Source organism: Hylobates moloch, unplaced genomic scaffold, assembly GCF_009828535.3.
Source record: "Hylobates moloch isolate HMO894 unplaced genomic scaffold, HMol_V3 SCAFFOLD_19, whole genome shotgun sequence".
Classification (NCBI taxonomy): Eukaryota; Metazoa; Chordata; class Mammalia; order Primates; family Hylobatidae; genus Hylobates; species Hylobates moloch.
The window spans coordinates 76,652,323-76,677,044 of NW_026652294.1; the positions used below are offsets into that span (position 1 = coordinate 76,652,323).

Consider the following 24,722-nt stretch of genomic DNA (forward strand, 5'->3'; position numbering starts at 1 on the left):
AAACCCACACAAGTGAGCCACTGCTTATAACATTTTCTCTCCACTTTAAACTCTTGGTTATAAAATTCCAGATGCTCAAATGCTTGGTGCCAATGAGAATCCATAACCAGAATACTCACATCTGTTAATTCTGCTTGTCGAGCTATCAGATCATGTCATCTCAACTTCCACCAACATGTTTTAAATCTATTTTGGTTTCTGTTTTCTGTTTTTGTTTTGTTTTTTAACTAGCATTAGTATGATTAGCACAATCAGGCTCAAAACACACAATACAGACTTACCTCAATGTGCTGAAACATATATGGGTGGTTGCAGATTTTTCTCAACTGCATAATAGTGTTCATAAGTGTCTTAGCACCTCCTTTCCCCTAAGAATCAGTGGAAAGAGAAAAACAGAACTAATTATTAACTGGTCAGACATTTCAGATCTTTCACACTGGGCTTCTTATACAAAGGACAAAGGACCATAGGTTTTTTCAGTCACCTACACACCTCGTGGTTCAAAGCTTCTTTAATTATATAGCAGTTCCTGAGTTAGATATAATGTCTTTCTTGTGATTAACTTATCCTACAAAAAAAGTGAACCTTGAAGAATTATGTCCAGCCGATGGCTTTGCAACATGACTGACTATTCCATAGGACTCCGGGACACAGAAGCACAGAACAGATGCCCAGGGAGTGAAACTGGATTTTAAAACCTTCTAAAATGCCACCCCACACTTAGGCAGAATATATTTGCTGCAAAATTGACACAAGCAGAGCTAACTATTTTGGTAATATGAACATATTCCTTCTTTCTTCCTGCCCCAGTGCAGCTAAGAGGTGAGGAGATTATCTTTGGCAGCTATAATAGCTCAAAGGAGGTCCAGTGATTTACTTTAACAAATCAGCATTAGCAGGGATGCTTCCTGTGAATAGTCAATGTCACAGCCATGAGAAGACGTATCACAGCACCTTGAGTTGCATCATCTTCCGTCCGCAACGTACCTTCTTGTCTTTCTCAGAACCATCTGTGAGAAGGATCCCCTTGGCTTGCATATGGCGATACAGAATCTTCTGCAGAGCTGACATGTCACACTTGATCACATATTCCACCTGCGGAAAAGAGAACAGTAAGTAGGCAAGAGCAGGAAGGAGAAGGCGCCTGTTCTAAGAAGACTGCTGAGTCAGTGTCACTCCTGGAAGCACAAAGGTGTCTCTCTTTCTCTTTCTTGGATTCATGGAGTGCGGGGTGAGATGGGGGTGTTACAAGAGACCAGAGTCATCATTGTTAAAGGTACCATTATGATGGTGGGGCCTTCTAAAGGTTATATGTAATTGATGCTAGGGTCATGTTTTCTGAAATTTCTTGACTTGGTTCCAAATTTGAGAGAGAGAATGGCTTACAAACTGTTCAAATTCAAAAATGTTCAATATGGGATATTTTTACTATTTCCTTCACTTCCCAATTATACTTCCTTTCCTAGGAACAGAACGGTTTCAGGAAAAGCAGTGACTGGCAAATATCCTGTGATTTTCTTTGTGAAACATTTTTAAATGGACACATGTGGTATCTCTAATACTAGTCTTAAAGAGAGATTTATAACATCCCTAGGGTGACTACCATTAACTTCTACTCTTGAGAAATGGCAGGATACAACATAGTGAAAACAGGTGGAAGAGAGAAATTAATCCACAATTGGACACTACTTTATGGCCATCTAAAGGAGGACAAGGCCTCCTGTGCTTCCAGTTGAAATACCATCAAAATCCAACTTTAAAAAGTTAAGGGGAATTCACATGCTCATGGTTTATCACACACCTGCATACTTTACCATACTCCTAATACAAAAAAATCTGCCTTATTTCCTACTATTGTTTTTTATTTAAAAAATCCCAAGAATACAAATGTGTAATTCTGATAATAAACATCAGATTAATGCCTAGAAATATGCAGAATGTGATTAAAAGTAAATCAGCAAGCTGACTAATGTTTAATAAACTGATGTAAAATGATCACATTATTTGCAGCTCTGAGGGCCAAGGAGAAGAGGTCACAGAGAACTTGAATATTCATTCAATTGTTGCTTTAGAAGGAACCTGTCAGACCAGATGGAACCACAATTAATAGTTTTTGGCCACACATCTTGATGCATCAAATGAGATTAGAGAAAAGCCCGCTCTTTTACAGAAAAGTTGAGAAGTGTAAGTAATCCTCCAAAAACATGCTTTAGTTTTTAATGACCATCCTGGCCAGGTGAAAGAAAAATCTCCAAGATTAATAAATAAGTATGCGTTTAATACAGGCTTTGTGTTTTAGATAACTGATCATGTTATATGTTTAAAGTACTTCTCCTTTTTTTTTTTTTTTTATAAAAAATTTCTATAATTTGGCCAGGTGTGGTGGCTCAGGCCTGCAGTCCCAGCACTTTGGGAGGACGAGGCGGGCGAATCACGAGGTCAGGAGTTCCACACCAGCCTGACCAACATAATGAAACCCCATGTCTACTAAAAATACAAAAATTAGCCAGGCTTGGTGGTGTGCGCCTGTAATCCCAGCTATTCAGGAGGCTGAGGCAGGAGAATCGCTGGAACCCGGGAGGCGGAGGTTGCAGTGAGCCGAGATCACGCCACTGCACTCCAGCTTGGGTGATGGAGCAAGATACTGTCTCAAAAAAAAAAAAAAATTATAATTTTTTCAGCTGTAGTGAGGTATAATTTTATTAAGGTATAATATTTTATAAAGGTATAATATATGAAAACACAAATTGTATATATTTAAGGTATGTCTGTGATATTTTGATATACACAAACATTGTGAAATGATTACCCCAGCCTTCTACTTTTTCAAGAGCTGTTAACTCACAATGACATTTGATAATGGTAAAGAAAACGTTGAACAACTTTAGACTTTAACAAGTATAATGGTAAAATGACATCGAGGACTAATATTACTGGGCTCTTTCCATAGAAAAGGCCCTGTGCAAAGTGCTTTCTGTGCCTTCTCTCATTTAACACACAAAAGAGCTCTACTGGGATAGCCACATTTAGCCTTCTCATCTTATAGATTAGGAATCTGAGCACCACAGAGGTTTAGCTACAGGCCCAAAGATATAGCTATTCAATGGCACAGTGAGGATTTGAAATAGAATCCACTCTTTTAAGCTCCATGTTAGGATGACTAAGGAGATTTTCAGGCTTCCTAGCTCTGCCTGAGGTTCACCTTCACCTGCACCTCCCTGCTGGCTTGATCAAACCTTCCTGAATGTGGAAGGCATGGCTGATGCTTGTGCATTTGGGGAAGGCAGATCCAGAATTCAGGAAAGAACACTCAAGCACCTTCCTATCAGTCAGCCACTGCTAAGGGCTGGAGGTGAAGGAGTTTGGAAAGCAGGAGGCATGCATGGTGATACCATGGAGACAGGGATGCCAAGCACCCTCAGAGAGGGCAAGTGAGCAGAGAGGCAAGCTGCTCTCGAGGACCTGATGGCTGCTCTTGGAAGGCAGAGTCTCTTTCCTCACGCAATTAGGGGACTTAATACACATGATCAAAAATCACATAAGCTTCACAACTATATTTTATGTTTGCTCCCAGAGCCTTCTCAAACAACTCCGTGCCACTTGGTTTGTTTTTGTACTTTTCTCCAGGCCTGGGATGTCCTTGCTTAGTCTTAAGGCTCCTTTCTGACTCTACTCTACCTTGAGGGCCCTTTTTAAGATCTTTCCCAATCACACTAGCAGCCAAAGCCAATTTCCCTTTCATTTCCCTCAAAGAAGTTTGTCAGTAAAGCTTTTTTGATAATGGAGAAGAAAAACAAGAAGACATGCTAAAGCTCATTTTCCCAATATATGCCTACATATTTATTTATGAATTACTAGATGCATGCACTAATATTAATGTCTCAAGATATGAGTTACTTTCAGGGCATGGGTCAACGTTAAAGGAAGTTGATTTATATCCCTACTTAAAGCTGCCAATTTGATGATATCTAATATTTCTGGTCAACTCCAGCCCAAGTACCATGACGCGGCTGTTGAAAACCAACACTAGGATGAGAAAAGAGACAGGATGGCCTTTTTCCCGTTGTTCATCTATGCTTACGTGATTTCAACCTGCACTCCTTTGCAGAATCCCTTTAAGCCCTTCTGGGGACCAGGGGTGTTAGTTTATTTAAAATCAGATCATACTAAATCTTCTTATCTGGGCACAGGGAAACCCATAATGCCTCACCATCGGCAGAAAGTAAATGAACCAGGCAGCAAGGATGAATGGACTATCAGATGCTCCCAGTGGTGGAAACCCACTCTCACGCTTCCCCTGGGATAACCTACACAGTGTATTCCCAGCACATGACTGGCTTTCAGACACACATACATGCCTACCACATAGGTACCAGTGTCAATCTGCATGTTAAATATCAGTAAAGATTTTTTTAAGAGAAAGATCAATATATATGATTGTTCTAACATCTTTCTCCACCCAGTGGATTACTAATAAGCATTCCCCAACACATACACCCATGTGTACATACCGGGTACCCCATCCTAAACCACCTGAATGCCTGGATCATTCATTCTGATTGGTGGGATGATGCTGCCTTGCATTGCCACACTATTATTCAGTGTGAGGAGCTCTCATCTCCACAGCCAAGTCTGTTGACTTCTCACATCATGCCTCCCATTTCTGGTATATTGTGCCTCCCACCTGGCCTGAGTGCAGTATAATGTACAGAGCAGGCAATCAACAGGTTTGTATCAAGAAAAGGGATGGAACGAACAATTATAAAGCCACCACACTGAATCACAGTGACGAGAGAAGTTTTTATAATAATCCTGCCAACTCCAACTCGGTTGAGTGTGAGTTCATCCCCCAAAAAATGTGATGGCATCTGTTTAGAGCATGCATGTGAAAGCTCCTCAAAATATACTGGTGCTATAGCAAATGAAACTTGTGACTTCTTCACGGGGGTGATTCTCCCAGTAAGTTAGGTTTGTGAGAGCCACTGGAGCTATTTTTGTTTAAATCATATGTAAAACTGAGGTGCTGACCTTACGTATCTGGAAATTATCTCCTAAGCATTCTTATGTTAGTAAATGGCCTAACTGGTCCCTACAAGTAGGCAAATCAGGTCAGTCCACTGGCTCAGCATTTCTTCTTAGATACCCCTGTAGAAGTATTTGAACTTTGTTCATAGCTTCTGCCTGAATACTATTCTTCATTTATAATTCTCCTTCCTAAAGGATGCCTTATTGGAATAATAAACCTAAACTACATGCAATATATCACCGCTTTGTGAACTGAGATTTTTAAACAATATGATTCAATTTATGAAAGTCTCAGGTTCTAAACTCTATGGCATGAAGAGGAACAAAGTAATGATTAATTATGCTAAGCATTCCAAAATTTGATATAATGAATACACAAATTGCCAATGTTAGCAAAGCTTTGTTGGTGTTTTACACAAATTATATCAAAATCAGGATTGACTTTAGGTAGGTCAACCTCTGGTTAACCTCAGATATTGTATACATATTTTAGCATATTTAGACATAAAGAAATACCCAGCCAATTGCAAGTATAGTTGGTTCTTGATGATATGAATTAACAAAAGAGTCAGCACAGACAACCTTAAATGTGAGCTAAATAGAAAAATCAATTTTTATTTAGCTTAAGTTGTTCTTATATAATCCCTTTTCTATTTGGCATTCTTTCCCGTGCATAAGAAATGGATTTTATGCCAACAGCTTGGTGGTGGTGGTTGGGGGGTGGGTATATTCCCTTGCTCATTAAGTGTTTCATTAGACTAATATTAAAGCTAATTTTCCTATGCGGTTGACCTGCATTTACCAAACTGTGGCCTTTATATACCTGCTTTAGTTTCACCTGAGAAAGAACATGAAAAGATGCTCAACGATATTAGACATTAGAGAATGCAAATTAAAGTTACAAGACGCCACTATGCACCTATTGAATGGCTAAATATCTTGAAAAACTGACAATAGCAAGCACTAATGAGAATGTGGAGGAAGTGGAATGGTCATATATTTCTGGTGGGACTACCCAGTGCTTCAGACAGTCTAAGAAACAATGCAGAAGTTTCTAATAAATCTGTGTATACACTGACCATTCGATCAACCAGTCATACACCTAAGGTATTTACTCAAGTGAAATGAAAACCTATGTTCACACAAAAACCTGTACATGAAAGTTTATAGCAGCTCTATTCATACTTGTCAAAAACTAGAAATGACCCAAATGTCAAACAAACTGTGCTATATCCATAAAATGGAATACTATTTAACAATAAAAATGAACCAACTATTGATACATGCAAGAACATGGATGAATCTGTAACACATTTTGCCAAATTAAAAACAGATGCAAAAGGTTATATATTGTCTCATTCTACTCATACGACATTTTAGAAAAGACAAAGCTATAGACAGGGATGGGGAACAGATTAGTGGCTGCATAAAGCTAAGAGCCGAGGGAGGGTTTGACTGAAAAGAAGTAGAACCAGGAAATACCAGGGAATTTTTTTTGGAGCGGTGGATGATTACATTGTTTTGAATTTTTGTTGTGGGCATGGTTAACACAACTCTTCATTTGTCAAAACTCATAAAACTATACACCAAAAGAAGCAAATTTTACTACACATAAATTAAAAAATAAAAGTAAAAGCCTCTTTCCTATATGGCTCTTTTTTCATAAAAACGTTTGAGAATTACTGCTGTGAAAGTATTTAGCCTTTTCCTCCATCTGCCATAGTTCCTTTCTGGATTCTTTATTCAGGCTAAGTAAGACATACACATTGTTTGTGGCTGTAAGCAGTGGTGGTAGAAGAAACTTCTTTACCCCCTAAGATAGCAATGAAATGTCCAACTTTCCCCAGGTTAAAAAAAAAAAAAAAAAAAAATTCTAACAAGGCTGAAAAAGTAGAAAATGAACATCAGCCCAGCCATATCAGCAACAACCACATACACACATAAAGCGCTTGAAAAGTTTATGGAGAGAGATGTGGGGGGGCTACTGGAAGGATAGCAAGGTCAAGAGAACAGTGAGAAAGAGCTTAAAGAACAGGAAAATGAGGCCGGACGCGGTGGCTCACGCTTGTAATCCCAGCACTTTGGGAGGCCGAGGCGGGCGGATCACGAGGTCAGGAGATCGAGACCACGGTGAAACCCCGTCTCTACTAAAAATACAACAAATGAGCCGGGCGTGGTGGCGGGCGCCTGTAGTCCCAGCTACTCGGGAGGCTGAGGCAGGAGAATGGCGGGAACCCGGGAGGCGGAGCTTGCAGTGAGCCAAGATCGCTCTACTGCACTCCAGCCTGGGCGACAGAGCGAGACTCTGTCTCACACACACACACACACACACAAAAAAAAGAATAGGAAAATGGAACTCCCATTAATAACAGAGACAGCAACATGTGTAGAAAATAAGGAATATGGTAGAAGCAGCTGTCACTGGTTGGGTGCCTACCATGTGCCTGGCATGGTATTAGGAGCCCCACATCCGGTTAATCCTCACAACTCCGTAAGGCAGAGTCATTTATCTCCCAGCTCATTGATGAGAACACTAAGACCCATTTAGGTTAGATGACTTGCCCAGGTTCACATAGTAAGAGATGGAGAAGGTGGTGAAACCCACGCCTACTCTGACAGGCAGAGCCCATGATTTCCGCTCCACCAAAGGAAAAGATAACATGGCTGCCTTTAAAGGTACAGATACCTCTAAAGGTAGATAATACCACACACTGAGTATTTTACGTACCTCAAATATAATACTCTGGGTGTTAATAAGTACATGTATACTTTATGCAGGAGACATACTCTTGATAATCTGAGGGTAAATACGTTTCTTAAAAATTTTAACATCCTTCACGTATACTCAGGAACTTCTCTTGTAGAAAGAACCATAAAATAAGTATTTTTGTAGAGCAAAGAATTCCTTTGTGATATAATTAATCACCTCATAATTCTTAAGCTGCAAAAATTTCAATTTTTCTCTAGTGGATTTTCTTACAACATAACATACTTTCAACTTGCAACATATTTTTAAAAATCTATCTGCATTAGCCAGTCTTAGAAGTGAATGAACAAGATTAAGAAGTCTTATGGAATGAATAAATGAAGGGCTTCAGTTATTTGCCTTTTATTTTATACCTCTTCTAAAGAAAAAAAGAAATTATGGGATAAATTAATATGTTTAACATTCCATCTCTATCACTTGCAGAATCACTGTAACTGCATGCTAGGAAGTAATCAAGGCACCCACATGGCCACTACACCCATTCACCAATTTATCTACTCAGTAACTAAACTCCATCTTGAACAGAAAGGGTGCTACCCAGAGGCCAAGACCACAGGAAGTCCAAGGGAATATTAACAGCATTCTACATCCAAGATGCATTCACCAGCAGAATAAAATACTTAAATACTTAGACTATCACTGAGATATGCATGGTATAAAAGTCATTTTTAGTTTTTTTCTGACTGTCAATGCATAAAGGATTAGAGAATAAAATTCCCTCTTAACAAAGTGATCAACTTTGTACACCATCTTGACAACTCCCACTTAAAAATGAACAGGATGAACCAATCTGTCCAGAAATAAGAGTCATTACCCAGAAAAACCACAATCATGCAAAAATAAGACATTTCAGAACTGGCTCTTCTAAAGAAAAAACTCAAATCAAAATACCTCATGCAACAAATAGTATACAACGCTAAACTATCTTTAAGAGAATGAAACGTAGAATTCAAATATGCATGGTTCCAAAATATGATCAGAAACATATTAAACTAATACTCAAATCCAACCCCAAAACATGGAGCTAACGGCTCAAAAGGTGTTCTAAAGTACTGCAGACTGTTTCCAAAAGTTAGTCTGAAAAATACTGGCTTGAAATGTTCACAGGAACTTAATTTTTATGGCACAGAACAAAAATAATGTCCCCAAATAATTAGATGATGTGTCTGTAACTTGCAGGAACCCTATTTTTTCACTTACTGTCAGAATGGTGACATCACAAACATCAAATGTTAAATAAATTTCTAGAAAACCTGCAAATGTTTACCATCCCCTTCAATGATGATACAAGTCCCCAATGCCAAATCTTCCATTCACTTATAAGCAGAACAATTCTACAGTGCCTGCAACAGTGAACTCAATGAGGTCCGTAACTTAAAAAAAAAAAAAATCTAAAATTAAAATGTAAACGAGACTCAATGAATTTGATAATTTTATAAAATCTGCTAGAACGCTTTTGGAAAACAGGGTGGACATGCTATAATTTCCCTTCTCTCTCTAGCCCTATCAAACAAAAAAGCAATTTAAGATATTTTCAAGATACCTATAACTACAATATGAGTCTGCTGTTTCAGAAACACAATTTCAGAGGCAGGTACTTCAAACATATTTGCTGGAGGAAAAAAAAAAAACGCACAACTTTTGGTTGTGTGACATACTTTTTCTGGAAGCTGGGATTCAACTTCTTTCTTCAGTCTCCTTAGTAAAAATGGTCTTAACACCTTATGTAGACGCCTGATGATCAATATAGTTTCTTCTTCATTTAAGTCCACCTGTAAGAGAGGCTTTTATGAATTTGATTTTTTAAAGAAGAGGATGTTGCATACAATAAAGCTTTATGTTACACATATGTGGTTCAATACATGATTGACATTTTACATGCATTAAAGCCAGGTTTAAGCCTGTTATATCTACCTCTGAATTATCTTCCCACCTGCCTACCAAGTGGTAACAAAATGACCTCTAAATAGGTGTCTTTGTCTTAACGCTGAGTTCTACGGAAAAGAGCCCAGAAGCCACCAGTTTTTTATCATTAGTGTCAACAGCCCCAAATTGTATGGGATACGACTGTCAATGAAGACAGACTGAAGATTGAGATAGAATGGGAGAAGGGGGGCAATAGTTAATATGTTCCCTATTTAAAGTGGCAGCCTTAAGTTAGGCCCTTCGTCTTGGTTGTCTCAGACACAGAGACATACTAAAGGAACAGGGGCTTGAACATATAAAGAATAGGAACAAGAGTCGATCCAGTTTATGCTGGTGGACCTCTAAGTCCCTCTAACTTCACTCCTTTCCTTTTCTCAGCCCTATCTAGTTCCAAGTTTAGTCCATCTTAAAAATTTCTCTGCTTTCTCTTTCACCTTCTCCTATTAACCTCTAGGGGGCAGAGTTGATTGACATTACTTTCTACAAATGGGCAAGCCAGTGAGTTAACTACTGAGGGGCCCATGTGCCTCAAAATTTAAGGGCCAAATAATGCAAACCGAAATTTTACTAAAGCATTTTTAGTGGCTTTTCATTCCTATGAATGAGGAACCACTATAAAAATGACATGTGCCCATGTCTTTTCTTGCAATGGCCTACTGTCTTCCTTTCGTAAATGAGCTCTTAAAAGAAGACAGTGGAAGGAACAATAAGAAACTGGAAAACAAATGGCTACTCCAGGAAGACTATGTACACACAAAACTGAAACTCACATTAAAACCTAAAAAGAAAAAAAAGGTCTGCAGAAAATTAGTGAAAACTAGTTCTGTTTTACACACAAACTCTTTATGTGGAAATATTTTAAAGGGAATTCCAAGTTTATAACCAGGAAAGATTTGTTTAAAGCTTGTATTTAGATGGTTAATTTGGTCTGGTTAAATTACTTCAGCAAAATATCTCCATGTTCATCCTCCCTGTGGCCACTGCAGTTAAGCATTCCACCGGTCGGGACCCTTTTCTGGTAGCCTGGTAAACATGCTGGCAAAAGACAAAGGGGTTAGATGCCCCATGTACCACTAGATCCCTTTTCCTAAGAGGGGAAAATAACCCCACCACGAGACCATGTCCACCCACCAATGGGTTTCATAAAATAAACAACACTGGAAACCACCCTGTGGGTGTTCTGTGGCTCTAATGTTCTCAGCTTTAGGGCCTTTCATTTCATGTCATTGTCATGCAGTGGAAAAAACAAAAGTCAGACCAGTACCCTTTCACCAGTCATGGCAAATGGAGCATTGAACCACTGTTCAAATGTGCTGCAGCTCTTAAAAATTGTTGGGAGGAGGAAGTTGAGGAGGGCCCAGAGTTCAGGGAGCTTATTCTGCAGCGGGGTCCCAGTCAAGAGGATCCTTCTGGGGGCCACATAGTGAGTGTTCAAGACCTGAGTCAGCTTGCAGTGGTGATTCTTCATTCGGTGGCCTTCGTCCACTATCATGTATTTCCACCGAATCTATAACACAAGAGGAAGGACGGACGTGTGGTAAGCAAGCGAAAATACAACTATTTCCAACAAGCAAGCGGTGGTGCGGAAAACCAAAGAACCCTTCCTTGGTATATGATATGCCGTGATTACCTTTGAGACAAGGGAATCTCAACAATGTCTCATGCCTGATAGGCCACATAAGACATCCTATAATAATAGAATGTTAAAGCAACAATGTTCCTTACAGACCACGTAATTCCAAATCAACTTTTTACAAAGAAGGAAATTTGGGTCCAGAATGACATGGTTGTTCCTACGTGTGGATCCTGCCTCTCCCCATCCAATGCCCCTTCTATTAATACGTATCATGACAGCTATCCCAGATTTCATGGTCATGCTATTTCAGTTCATGACAGGCACAGAATACAGGTACTCACCCGAAGCAGAGGTTAACGACTGATTTTTCCAAGATGGCCCTAGCAGGTTCTACAGCTGAGATATTCTTGGCTCCATGCCTTCTTTTCTATTAGCCTGGCTGGTTACTACCTTTAGGGCTTGGCTCAGAAGTGTGTTTTGTTTTGTTTGGACTGGTTGCTAACATTTAAAAGTTGGACTATTTCACATTAAATTTGTACATACAGCTTTTCAAAAATTAGGTCTGAAAATGAAGCTCCCTCAATACACACACATTCCTTACCTGCCAGATCTAGGACCCCTGTTTTATCTAAAATAAAAGGATATACTCACTGGCAGAAAGTGCAGTGCAAAAATGTCATTCCTCTATTTATGCCAAAACTGCAGAATTAAATACAGCATACTTCCCCAACATGACTATTGCGTAAAACGTCCAGAATGCTTATATGGCCCAGTCCTCCTTCCTGTCTACACAGTCCGTTTCCTCTGTCATACCTTACCCTTCAGTCCTCTTAAGAGCACTGTTCAGTTTCTTAAAGTGAGAACAATGAGGAATGTTCCACTAAGCCTATCCATTCTCTACAAAACAGTGGCAATGGCCAAGAAAAACATCTGGTGCTCAGATGTCCCCAGATCCCGCTGCAAAGCTCCTAGAGAGAGAAGGGACATGAGGAAAGTATTCTATACAGTCCTTGCCTTCCTCATTAGAAGCATCAGACATGCCAGGGGAAAAGGAATAAAATCATCAGTCAGGCTGGGATGTACAGGTAGGAAAAAAAAGAAAAATAACTACCTCGATTTTTTTTCCTTCCTCCACCACCTCTAAGAAAAGTGTTTAAGGATAATTGAAGCTGTACAATCAACTGCCTCAAACTTAGCAATAGCATGAAAAGAGGGAAGCAGACAAAAAATATATTTAAATAGATATCCAAAATCGACTTTCCTGCCTAATTTAGCTTATGAAATAATAAAGAATCAGAGGCCTCTGATTGTGCTATTGGGTCTACTACTAATTAGGTCTTCCACTTGGACAAAATTACCACCCCTTTCCATAGCTCCATTTCTCCAGTAACAAATAAAAGCATCGCATCTCATTACCAGGCATCTCCAATGAATCTTGAAATACATATGCAGAAGACACAATATGAATTTTTTTTAAAAGGATCTCAAATGTACAAACACATTCCCTTAGTAATATTGAAAACACATCATTTTTGACACTGCCAAATTCATCTCTGAGTGTGAGGAGGTGGAACACAGCATTGTTGCCAGTGCCGTCTCAATTATTAAACCTCCCCTGGGAACACATTTCCTTTTTGTTATTTACTATGATGCCATGAAGGGAACTCTCAGTTCCCAGAGCAAGAGTTTAATGCAGAGATAGAACAGACCCCAGAAATAGAGATTCTATTCAATGTTGGACATAACTTAGTTTCAGATTATAGTGCTTTCAAAACATCATGGGGTAAAAAAAATTACTAAAGAGAAAAAAAAAGAGTTTTCATTATTTGTTCCATGAAAGAGAGTACTTCCATCTTTCTACATGAACGTATTAGAAGACAAGATGATATAAATGGGAGTAAAAATTTCTACTTCGTAGCTGAGGAGCAACTTAGGACATGCAAATGAGGAGACATGTAAGTCACAGAAACACCTCTTTCTCAGTTTCAAATAGTCACAGAAACAACCTTGAGTAATTCCAACAATGATAGTCTATTATTTCACCAGGAAAAACCTGCAACAAGACTACCACAGAAGCCACTGCTTGGATAAATGTTCATATGGTGGAGACCATATGGAGAGGTGTCTGGCTCATCTTTGGAGAAACAAAGGCACAAGAAGAATGAAGTTACACTGACAGTATTTCAGGGCAACAAAAACAATTATTTCTTTCCCGAGAATGTTCAAAGCTGTTAGAGAGGAAAGAGTTGCAGAAGCAACCAGGTGAATTTTTTTAAGAGATGTAAACTCATCAACTCTGAGAGGATAGACAAGAGCTGCCCCAGGATCAATCATAAACAAACACACACACACACACACACACACACACACACACAGCATGCATGAAATCAAAGCCATGACCAAAATATATCAAACTCTGAAAAAATTTTAAAAAAATAAAGAAAAGGACAAGCCATCTAAGGATCCAATTACACTATTGACTTGGGCAATACTTCACATTCCAGTGCGATGGTCCTAATTAGAGAGAAAACAATTTTTTAAAAACATACCTTTGCAAGAATGTGCTTGTCTTTTATAATATACTCATAAGTAGTCAAGAGGACATTGAATTTGCCACTCCGTAGCTGGGGGACAAGGGAGCGACGCATGGCAGGAGTACCCTGAATGGAAAGAAAAAAACATATGCATGATCCTATGGACACATATATGCATTATTTCTCACTATTCATAGCTTAACGATGCCCAGACATGTGACTGAAGAATGCACAGACGCACATTCTCATAGACTGATCTATCACACACGAGGAAGTTTTGGCTAAATTACACGTCTTGACCCTTTTCAGATCTTTTTTTAGAAAGGTTTTCCCACCAAAGACAGTGGGAGGGCAAAGAGAAATGGAAATGACAGTGGCTTCGTGGTAGTAGAGAACCCAACGCTCTGCTGAAAGGCTCCAGTGCTGTTGAGAAAGTACAGCAGGCAGCCCGGGCACCCGGGTAATTGCCTGACTTTGCAGGAATAGCCGGCACAGTAGCAGCCCACAGCGAGCCAGTCAGCAGCACGCAGAATGTGTGATATTTGTCATTTGTATTACTCTCATCAGAAACCTTGCAATATGATAATTAACAATTTTCTTCTGGATTTCACTATCTGAAAGTAATTATGGTTTATTACAGTAATCTTCTCGGGATGATTAACTCTCACGGTTTAGTACATGATGTACATGACAAAACTTTACAACCAAATACAGTTCACAGATGTGCATATGGAATCAAGAAAATAGGGTCTATTTTTTGCTTTTCCACATTTATATATAAATACAGCATTCCAAACCTTGTAAGAAATTTTCACCACAGAAGGAGCCCATTTGTCAAATTCATATGTCCAGTTAGATAGAGTCCTATGGAACAACAAAAAAAAAAAAAACACAGAAAAAAGACATTTGTATAAAAATCAATGGTTAAAAAGATGTTCTTATTCATACTCAGGCCTCACCTTGAAAGGGGCTACAGAATATAACATATCTCAACAAGATATTTATTTTAAAGGTGTGGAAATAAGAGATAAGTTCAAAATAAACTGTCACACAACATGACAAGTTTGTGGTTCATAAAAAAATCTTGTAAGAAAAAAACTCAAGAATTACATATTACATAATTACATAAATACATAATATACATAATATACATAATACATGAAATACATAATATACATAAATACACAAATAGAGCAAAAAACTAAACTGTAATATGATATTAAAAAAGAGCAACTGCCAGAATGATTTTAGGAATCTTCATAAACAGCCATATAAGTTCAGAAAAAAGTTGAGTCAGGAAAAAGAAATTACAAAACCACATGAAAACATAAAATAAATCTGTCAAGAGGAAACAGGGGAAGAAATATTGAATGACTTTTTTTAAAGCCCTGAAAGTGTCACTGTATATACGATTCAGAACATGCAAAATAGAGATTAAATGCAAAAGATGCCTAAATATTATACACATAATTCACACAAAAAGGGCTGCAAATAGCCTTCATTAGAAAAAATTCAAAGAAAACACAATAATATTAATATAATCCTTCTTCTTACTGAAGGTCCAAGTTCATATCAGCATTGAGATCTAAAACAAGACCTCGGTGAATAAAGCTGCAACCTAACACCCACAGGCAGACACACTGAACTCCCAGGGAGGGTGCTTGTGAATCATTATGCCCTCACTCAATAGTGCCCATTTGGGACCTTCTAAGAACCACCTAGCAGGTGAGGCACTGGGAACGTAATGGCGAACAGCAAAGGCCTGTCCTTACTAAACAGCAAACTCATTAAAACATAACCTTAGTGCACATACTAAGGTTATTTTAATGCAAAACTCCTAGTTATGATTTTGATTTATATTCTGCTTTTAAAAGGAAGATTTAAGAATATATAATCTTTTGGAAATGGAATAAGGAAAAAAATCAAAGAAATCTCACCCACCCACACACACACACAACTTTCCCCTTTGTGAGCCACTTAAGGAATAATGATGAGCAAGACTCACTATGCAGTGTTCAGGCTGTGTAGACCTGTCATACTAATGCCTGATAAAATCACTCAGTCCCGCGCTTAAATAGCCAATCAAACAGGCTAGGATGGGGAGCGGTGGGAAATTAAAACCTAAATCCAGATTACGTTCTCTTGGTAATCTGGATTTAGGTTACTACATGCTACAATTCTGTCTTAAGTAAAAAACAAGGATAAGCTACTAATCGGGCACTCTACAACATACAGAACAATGACTGTGGAATAAATGACTTTACTTACGAAAGGGGAACAATGATGAGATAGGGGCCATTGAGTCTTTTGTGCTCCATCAGATAAGTGATGAGTGCAATGGTCTGTATGGTCTTTCCTAGCCCCATTTCATCGGCTAAGATTCCGTTCAAATTGTTATTATACAGGGAAACCATCCATTCCAGGCCCTGGAGCTGAAATGAAGAGTAATTGCTTCAATTATCCAAGATCTGCACAGGTAATTAATACTAATACAACTCAAGTGAGGCTGTGACTTCTTAACTCCTCAGTGCTATATGCTGGGTTTCCCACAGTAGGAAAATGGGGGAAGCACCAATGCAAAAAGCATGTAAAATATGAGCCTGTAATCATTCCGGCTGCTTGGCAGGTGCTGAGTGTTAATCAGATTTAGAAATGATGGGCTATAGCATACTGGTGAGTTTTAAAGCAGCTTTGCTGCTCATCCACACTTAGTATTTCACAGTATATGACATTCTAGAATTATTATAAATGAAAAAAGCCCAAACCAAAATCTAATCCAGCCACTCCAAGAATAAAAAGCCAATGTGAAGGCAGATTTGGCACACAGATCACAGATTATTAAAAACAGCCTTTTTGGTAATAAAAAGGCTACCCCCTGGGTGAGGTCCCCTCAGTGAGAAGGCAGAGCGACCAGGGAGCCAGGGACACTCTGCTGGGACCATAGGAGGACATTTCTCTTCCTGGCAGAGAGAAAGTTCCCAGGCAGCACATGGAAACTTTGTAATGTGGGTACTCCCCAAAGGCTGCACACTGGAAGCTGAAGACTGGAAACATGCTCAACATATTTCTGAAGTACAAAAACATTGTACCAGAGATTCCCCACATTAAGCATAACAGTAAGGTTCGGTGAAAATACAAAATTGTTAAACCTCCATCCCCCAACCAACAATTCCCTTCCACCATCATACCACAGATGCTGGATTTAAATGACAGGATCAATTATATATATATTTGCTAAAGTCAGTTTGGCTTGCTAATGATGTTATGCTTAGGGAAATGTTAATTTTTTATGTAAGAACAAAGCAAGTAATTAGTTTGTTTAAAATATTTATTAAATGACTATTCTGTGCAAGGTGCCAAGCAAGGAGCTGTAGCAGATAGATACCAAGGTCTGTAAGATGCATGCCTCCCTTCAGAAGCTCAAAGAAAAGAGAAAACAATGAATGAGGCACATATGCACATATACCAAGAAGTGGTTGACAGTGCCAATGTATATGTATACATATAAAACTGTATTGACAAGAATTTTTCTTAGGGAGACACTATGTTGGTTTGCAGCAATACTTCCATAAGGCACTTGAGACACTTTGTAACATGCAAGATTCCAAAGTCATCCTAAAGGTTTCTGCAGAACTACAGCAACAACAAGAGATAAGTAGAGAAACAGGAAGAACCTCCAAGAGAATGGGCAAAAGATAGAGGGAAAGAGGGGAAATTATTATAAAACAAAGAGTGGTAGACAGGAGAAGCTGTCAGCCTGCAATGTGACCCTGAAACCACTAGACCTTTAGAAAAGTCAACTAAATACAAGAAACTTTTGGGATACTCTGTAGGATGAATTTTGTTTTTCTTTTTTTTTTTTTTTTTTAGTGAAAATTGGTAAAGGGGCTAAATTTTGCATTTGTGCTAATTCAATACAAAACAGAAGCAGAAACTAGCAGCAGAGGAGATGAGAAATTCACAAAAATTGTGGGAAGTAATTTGGATTTTCTCAGGCTGGAAACTGGCAGAATTGGCCAGGGGGAGGATTAGATATTGAACCAAGCTTATGTGGCTCTCTCGGAGTAGCAGAAAGACCTCAGCCATGTCAAGGTTAAGTAAGTATTAATGACACAAAAACCTGTCAAGAAGCAAGAAGACAGAAAGCTTACTCATGGAGAGAATGATCAGGGAAGGCTTTGAGCCACAACTTGAACTGGTTTATGAGAAATGATCAGGGAAGGCTTTGAGCCACAACTTAAACTGGTTTGTGAGATCTCATCAGGCAGATATGGCTAGTCAAGATTCCAGGAAGAAGGCACTTCATGAGGCATAAACCCAGAGAGACACTGCAAGGCATGTTCAGGGAATCTACAGCAGCTCAGCAACACAGAGGCATAAAACTCACATATGGAAGTAGAAGGAGCTAGGTTTGAAAAGAGAGTGACGAAGAGCGCTTAGAAGGGTGTCGGATGACAGAAGAAAACCCATGTGGCATTAAAAGTTATTTACAAATAATTCAAAAGATGGCTCTCCCATATACAGATATACAGAAGTTTATTAGAGCATGCTGTGAGTTAACATCTGTGTCAGGGAGGCCAAAGAAGATGAAACCTGCTTTGGATCTCACGACTATGACATGGTCTTTGGAGAAAACATGACCTTACTAAAGCCAGAGCAGTGGTCCTCAGAATGTGCTCCAGGGGTTCTCAGGGGGCCCCCAAGACCTCAGAAGGAGATCCACAAGGTCAAAATGATTTGCACAACAATACCAAGGCATTACTTGTCATTCTTACTGTGTTGACATCTGCACTGACGATGCAAAAGCAATGGTAGGTAAAAACTGCTAGTGCTTTAGCACAAATCAAGGCAGTACTGCACTGGTAGTCGTTGTATTCTGCACTCCTATGCAAGGGCAGCAGACACAGTACCAAGTGCTAAGAGTGGAGAGGACCCGATGCCAACAAGTACACTTCCTGAAGTGTATTCTAGAAGATGCTAGTCTTACAGGATGTCAATTGGTGATATAAAAATAGGGTTTGGTAGTCAAAGAAGTTTGGGAAATACGAAGTTAAACAATGTTAAAGAAGTGATTTTACTGCAGGATGCTGATGTGCATTATGGTTACATGTTGATTTCCAGAGTCCTAAGTGTGCTGACGGGCATGTGAATTAACAAGAGGGGTCACTGCCAGAGTGACCGTATCTGGTCATTGTCGAGGGACTGTCCAGGGTTATGCCTATTATCAATAATAAGGCCCTCGACTCACGTTCACAAGTATTCAAGTTGGAAATAGTAATTTATATGGTAATCTTAGTTACAGTATTTGGCCACAAACCTCTTTTTTTATTTATCTAGTTTTATTTTTATACAGAGTCTCACTCTGTTGCCCAGGCTGGAGTACAGTGGGACTATCTCGGCTCACTGCAAGCTCCACCTCCTGGGTTCACGCCATTCTCCCACCTCAGCTTCCCGAGGAGCTGGGACTACAGGTGCCCACCACCACACCCAGCTAATTTTTTTGTGTTTTTAGTAGAGACAGGGTTTCACTGTGTTAGCAAGGATGGTCTCAATCTCCTGACCTTGTGATCTGCCCGCATCGGCCTCCCAAAGTGCTGGGATTACAGGCGTGAGCTACTGCACCTGGCCTCCTTTTTTTAATTTTTAAGGAACAATTCATAGAACAAATGTCTCACGGAACACAATTTGGGAAACATTACTAAGTGGTAGAAGGTAGAACACAGGAATTAGCCTCAATCCAGACAGGTCAAATAAAACATTGGCCTAATTTTTAATCAAACCACAGATGCTCACAATTTTATTGTATCTTTTTTTTTTTTTTTGTAGATGGAGTTTCACTTTGTCACCCAGGCTAGAGTGCGGTGCTATGATCTTGGCTCACTGCAACCTCCACCTCCCAAACTCAAGCGATTCTCCTGCCTCAGCCTCCAGAGTAGCCGGGATTACGGGCATGCACCACCACACCCAGCTAATTTTTGTATTTTTAGTAGAGAGAGGGTTTCACCATGTTGGCCAGGCTGGTCTCAAGCTCCTGACCTCAAGTGATCCACCCACCTCAGCCTCCCAAAATGATAGGATTACAAGAGTGAGCCACCATGCCTGGCCTATCATATCTTAAGAAAAAGCATAAATGTAGTAGACAGCTACTCCTAGGTGGGTTGAATCCATGGCATAAAACCACAGCCACACCTAAAAATTTTAAAGAAATACTTCAAGATGAGGCGTGGATGTTCTCCAGTTTAATAGAATGTGGCTGGGTTTCCCATTTTGCAGAGATCACTTAAAATACATCCCAAAAGCATAAAACAGAAAATGGGTATGGCATGCCCTAGTAAAGATGGTAACATGGAGTACTCTAAAAGAAGAATTACAGGCACAATGAAAGGAATCTCAGTATTATAAGTGATGTGGCCTAAAACGTCATCAAAAGCCCTTAGTCAACATGTGCATGACATACTTTGATCAAGATTAGGTAAATGGTTACGACTTGCCAAGGAAACTCAAACCATGCCAATTACCTGGTAATGCTTTAGGGTCCCGTTAATGAGGAGGGCAGACTGTTTCTCCACCCTCTCCGAGATGGCATGAGCCACGGTGTAGTAGGACTGGGAGCCCCTGGCACTGTACTGCATGCTGTATTCATCATCCACGTCTTGCTTAGCTGTCCTGGGAAACGAAAAAGTGGAGAATCACACACAGACATGTGCGTGCACGTGTTGTGTTACTTCACTCAAAAAATGATCTGAGAACCGAAAATAGCTGCAATAAGCGTGTTTTATCAACCACTACCTGCCATGCAGTTAATATACACTATCTGTAATCCTCTCAAAAAGCAAGCACAAAAGGCATTAGGATGATCATCCCCATTTTATGCAGGTGGAGAACCTGAGGCTTAGAGAGGTTACTTCATTTGTTTGGATCACATATAAGGTAGTGAAACCAGGATTCAAATGCAAGTCCCCTTGACCCAAGAGACAGATAGGAGCCTGAACCCTACACCTGCAGATGAATACTTCGCCGATGAAGCTGTCCTAGACTGTTAAATACAAAGATAAGTCCTATTCACAGAACACTGGCTAAAGCTGGGAGGGCAGGGGGAGAGGGCAACCCAACATTAAAGGGGTAGGAAGGAGGAAAGGTAGGCTTCTATCTTCTGTGCCTTGTTCATGAGCCAGTCTGTTATTCTATAGGTAATGAGGAACCACTGAGAGGGATTCTTAACACCTTCAGTGAAGGATCAGGGCAGATTGTTAAGAGGAAGGTCCCTAAAGTGGGGCACACAACCACGGAATAAAAGGGAGAAATATGAGGATGTCTATTTCTGGTTTTTAAAATACCTCATCTTTTATATTGTTTCACAACAGTTTTCTTTTAACAGTACAGCTATACAAGTAAAGAAATGTGCAAACCCTTGATGTAGACGGTCCACAGGAATGGATGAGACACAGAACCAGGGCACTCGGAGGGTTGGAGAGGGTTCAGGGACTGGGCGAGAGTTGGTGGCCAACTTGGCTATGGCAGCAGGAGTAAGACAGGAATGGTGTCTGTCACTTGGGTTTCAGGGAGACTGCTGATGTCATTAAGGGAGGCATGAAAGGCAGCGAAGCCACCAGTTAGGGAGCTAAGTTTCATTAGCTCAATCTGGGATTGAGGTGCAGACCACAGGTATGAGGCTCAGGAGTGAGCCTGAGCTGGAGGCAGGGATTAAGGAGAGAGAAGGGTAAGGAAGTGAGGAAGAAAGGGAAGGAAGGAAGGGAGGGAGGGACGGAGAATCAACATGAAACCCCGAGACCTGGGAAGCCAGAACTCAGTGGTGACCGCTAAGAGCACAGTTTCAAGCAGAGTGTAGGCGTGAAGTTAGTTGCCTTCCTTAAACAAAATTTCCTAAAAGAAAATTCATTAAACATCATCCTCACACAATGCATTTCCAAGGGAAAAACTCAATACACACTCAATGATCTGCTTAGCATCCTTCTCAGAAACTTCTTCACTATTTGGATCCAGGAGTATTTTCTCTTCGGTTTCCTGCCTACTGGACTCTTCTTCCTCATCCTGGAGAAGGAACAAAGATAGGGAGGAAAATATATTTTAACAAGGAAATCTCTATGATTGACATTTTCTGAAAAGACATGAACTAGTATTCAACTTCACAAATGAAGTTAGATCATAAAATTCAGGGAGGAGGTAAATGTGACATCTACTTAAATAAGGCAATACCCCCATTCCACTGCTATTGAAATCACCAATGAGATAATGAAGGGAACTCTCTGAGGATCCCCTAGAACCCTTGCTCCCAAGAATGAGTATGTAAACATCATGCCAGAAACATAAATATCTATCATTATTTGGTTATCAGAGTCCTGTAGAGCATATCTGCTCCCACTCAGTAGCACTCTCTCCAAAGCCAGATTGTAGAGATCTTAGGATCCTCCTTCTCATAAAAACACTCTCTCTGATGGCTGGGTGCAGTGGCTCATGCCTGTAATCCCAGCTACTCCAGGGGCTGAGGCAGGAGGTTGCAGTGAGCCAAGATCACACCACTGCACTCCAGCCTGGGCAACAAGAGCCAAACTCTGTCTCAAAACAAAACAAAACAAAACACAAAACAAAAAAAATCCACTATGTCTGATAATGCCCATGGGACTTGGATGGCCCCATATATGTCCACTATAGAGGACCTGGATCTTGTGAGCACACTGCTTTCTGTGGCTGATTCACATCACACATTGCAGAGTACTGAGATTAAAAACTCTCAAGAACTTGGCAAAGGATTCAACACCTCTCTCTTCTCAACTGAGTACTACATCCAGCTGACCCATTTGAAAGCATCACTAAGGAAGTGTCCGTTCTGTCCACTACTAACCTGGTGCAGAAGGCTAAATCTTTCCAGACAATCCAGTAGAATTTCCTTGAAAAGCAGGTTTAAAGAGAACCATGCTTTTCCGTAACTCTTAAATGACAAAGTATGAATGGACAAGCTATCAAGGAGAAAAATCAAACCTTATGATAGCAGATCATTTAGAAGCAGGGAGTCAGCTAAGGCCTTGGCACAACTCATTCATTTTCCAGGCCAGGAAATAAAACGCTGAGAGGGGACATGAATCTCCACACGTCACTCAGGCTCACCCGCAGCAGACCCATGCGATGGGTCCAGGGACAAGGGCTGTCTGTGCTTGTCATGCTCAGGTTGGCACCTGCTGGCTAGGCGGCCTACTTTATCTCATCTCTGCCCTCTCTGGCTCTCTCTTACTCAAAGAGAAGGTTCTTCCAGTAGGTTACTTATAAGCCCATTCATCCAAGTCAACAAGACACCTTTAAATATCTTCGAGATAGAGTAGCTGGGGGAAAAAAATAGCATCCCCCAAAAAGTATTTGTTTTTGGTTTTTTTTTTAAAAAAAAAAAAAAAAACAGGATCTTGCTCTGTCACCCAGGCTGAAGTGCAGTGGCACGACCTCAGCTCACTGCAGCCTCTGCCCAGGGCTCAAGCCATCCTCCTACCTCAGCCTCCCAAGTAGCTGGAACTGTGGGCATGGGTCACCATGCCCCGCGGATTTTTGCATTTTTTGTAGAAATAGGGTTTCACCATGTTGCCCAGATTGGTCTCAAACTCCTGGACTCAAGCAATTCTCCTGCCTCAGCTTCCCAAAATGCTGGGATTATAGGCATGAGTCACCATGCCCAACCATGTTTGCTTTTTAATGATTATGCTTTTTTGTAATATAACCTTTATTATTCTTCCTCTTTACAAAAGCATTAAGTGCTCATGGTAGACTAATTTGGAAAACACAGGTCCACAGACAGAAGGAAAATAGCCATAGTCTTGAGATCCTGGTAAGCTATTATGGGTAAGGATGCTTTACCTGGTCCTCGGCACTATACTATGGCACTCTCAAAAATATCAGATCTAATGACTATATATTAACAATGCTCTAATAAAGGAGAGCAAATCTTCTTTTAATCCTTCTATTTGTAATGATTAAATTAAACATTTTGTAGTTGATTTAACAAATATTGTATTATTTCTCAATTTCTATTAAAAATACCCAAGATTCCTATTTTAGGTTCTAGTTATACTAAGTATTCCTTCCAAGAGACTGAGCGCTTCTCTTTGGGTAACAAATATATCTAAGGAATTCAAACAAGAATCACATTTGGAGAGAAATCAAGAGGATCAATAAACTCATTAAACTAATCCCATGTTGCCCTTTTCGTCCAAGTTTCCAGACTCAGAATTGCAAATAGACTCTAAGGTCTGAAGGACTTCAGAACTTTTTGGCAGTTAATTCTCAATGTGAACCAGTTAGAGGTATGGTGTGGCCTTTCCCAAGGTAATCCATCTCCAATTCTCCCCTAAAAGACCCCTTCACCATCTCCAGGTTAATGCCAGCTTCTCTTTTCTTGGTTTCAAGTGAATTTAGAATGTGCCAAGTTTCCCTATTAGTCAGGGCCTCCCAAGAGCTCACTGTACCACTAGGCATATACCATCGAAGCATCTGTAAATCCTTAGCCCCAGCTGGCACCCAAAGGCCAATCCTGGAGGAAGAAATGACAGAACGACACAAGGCCCGGGCTTACATTCAGGAAGAAGTTTCTTCCTCTGACAACTTTCAAACCAATAAACCCCAAACAGAGATACATACATACCTCTTCCTCATAATCAGAATCACTCTCTTCACTGTCGGATCTAGGGGCAACTTCATAACTAAGGAAAAAGAGTGAGGAAGAGGAGGGGGGCTTAGTTTTTTAAATTATAAAACAATAAAGACACACATGACTTAATAGCACATGCTATGTGTAAAAGACAAATCCAAATAACAACTTCAACCATCTAAGCAAAGGCTGTGTAGTTTTAGTTTCCAGATTGTACAAGATTACCAAAATCTAAAAAGCTAA

The 24,722-nt window shown here is 39.9% G+C and overlaps 1 protein-coding gene across 9 annotated transcripts in view; it reads right to left on the bottom strand.

The window, feature by feature from the left end:
- Positions 1-24,722, bottom strand: part of SMARCA2 (SWI/SNF related, matrix associated, actin dependent regulator of chromatin, subfamily a, member 2) — a 182,490-nt gene that overhangs the window by 97,530 nt on the left and 60,238 nt on the right. For all 9 annotated transcript variants that reach the window (XM_032138939.3, XM_058431519.1, XM_032138930.2 and 6 more), the window contains 10 exons: positions 24,474-24,531; positions 21,780-21,880; positions 20,347-20,494; positions 16,097-16,260; positions 14,626-14,692; positions 13,844-13,954; positions 10,983-11,225; positions 9,451-9,564; positions 988-1,095; positions 282-368 (listed from right to left, as the gene is read on the bottom strand). In XM_032138939.3, coding sequence (XP_031994830.1) covers positions 282-368; positions 988-1,095; positions 9,451-9,564; positions 10,983-11,225; positions 13,844-13,954; positions 14,626-14,692; positions 16,097-16,260; positions 20,347-20,494; positions 21,780-21,880; positions 24,474-24,531 — 1,201 coding nt within the window. The remainder of the gene's footprint in view (positions 1-281; positions 369-987; positions 1,096-9,450; positions 9,565-10,982; positions 11,226-13,843; positions 13,955-14,625; positions 14,693-16,096; positions 16,261-20,346; positions 20,495-21,779; positions 21,881-24,473; positions 24,532-24,722) is intronic.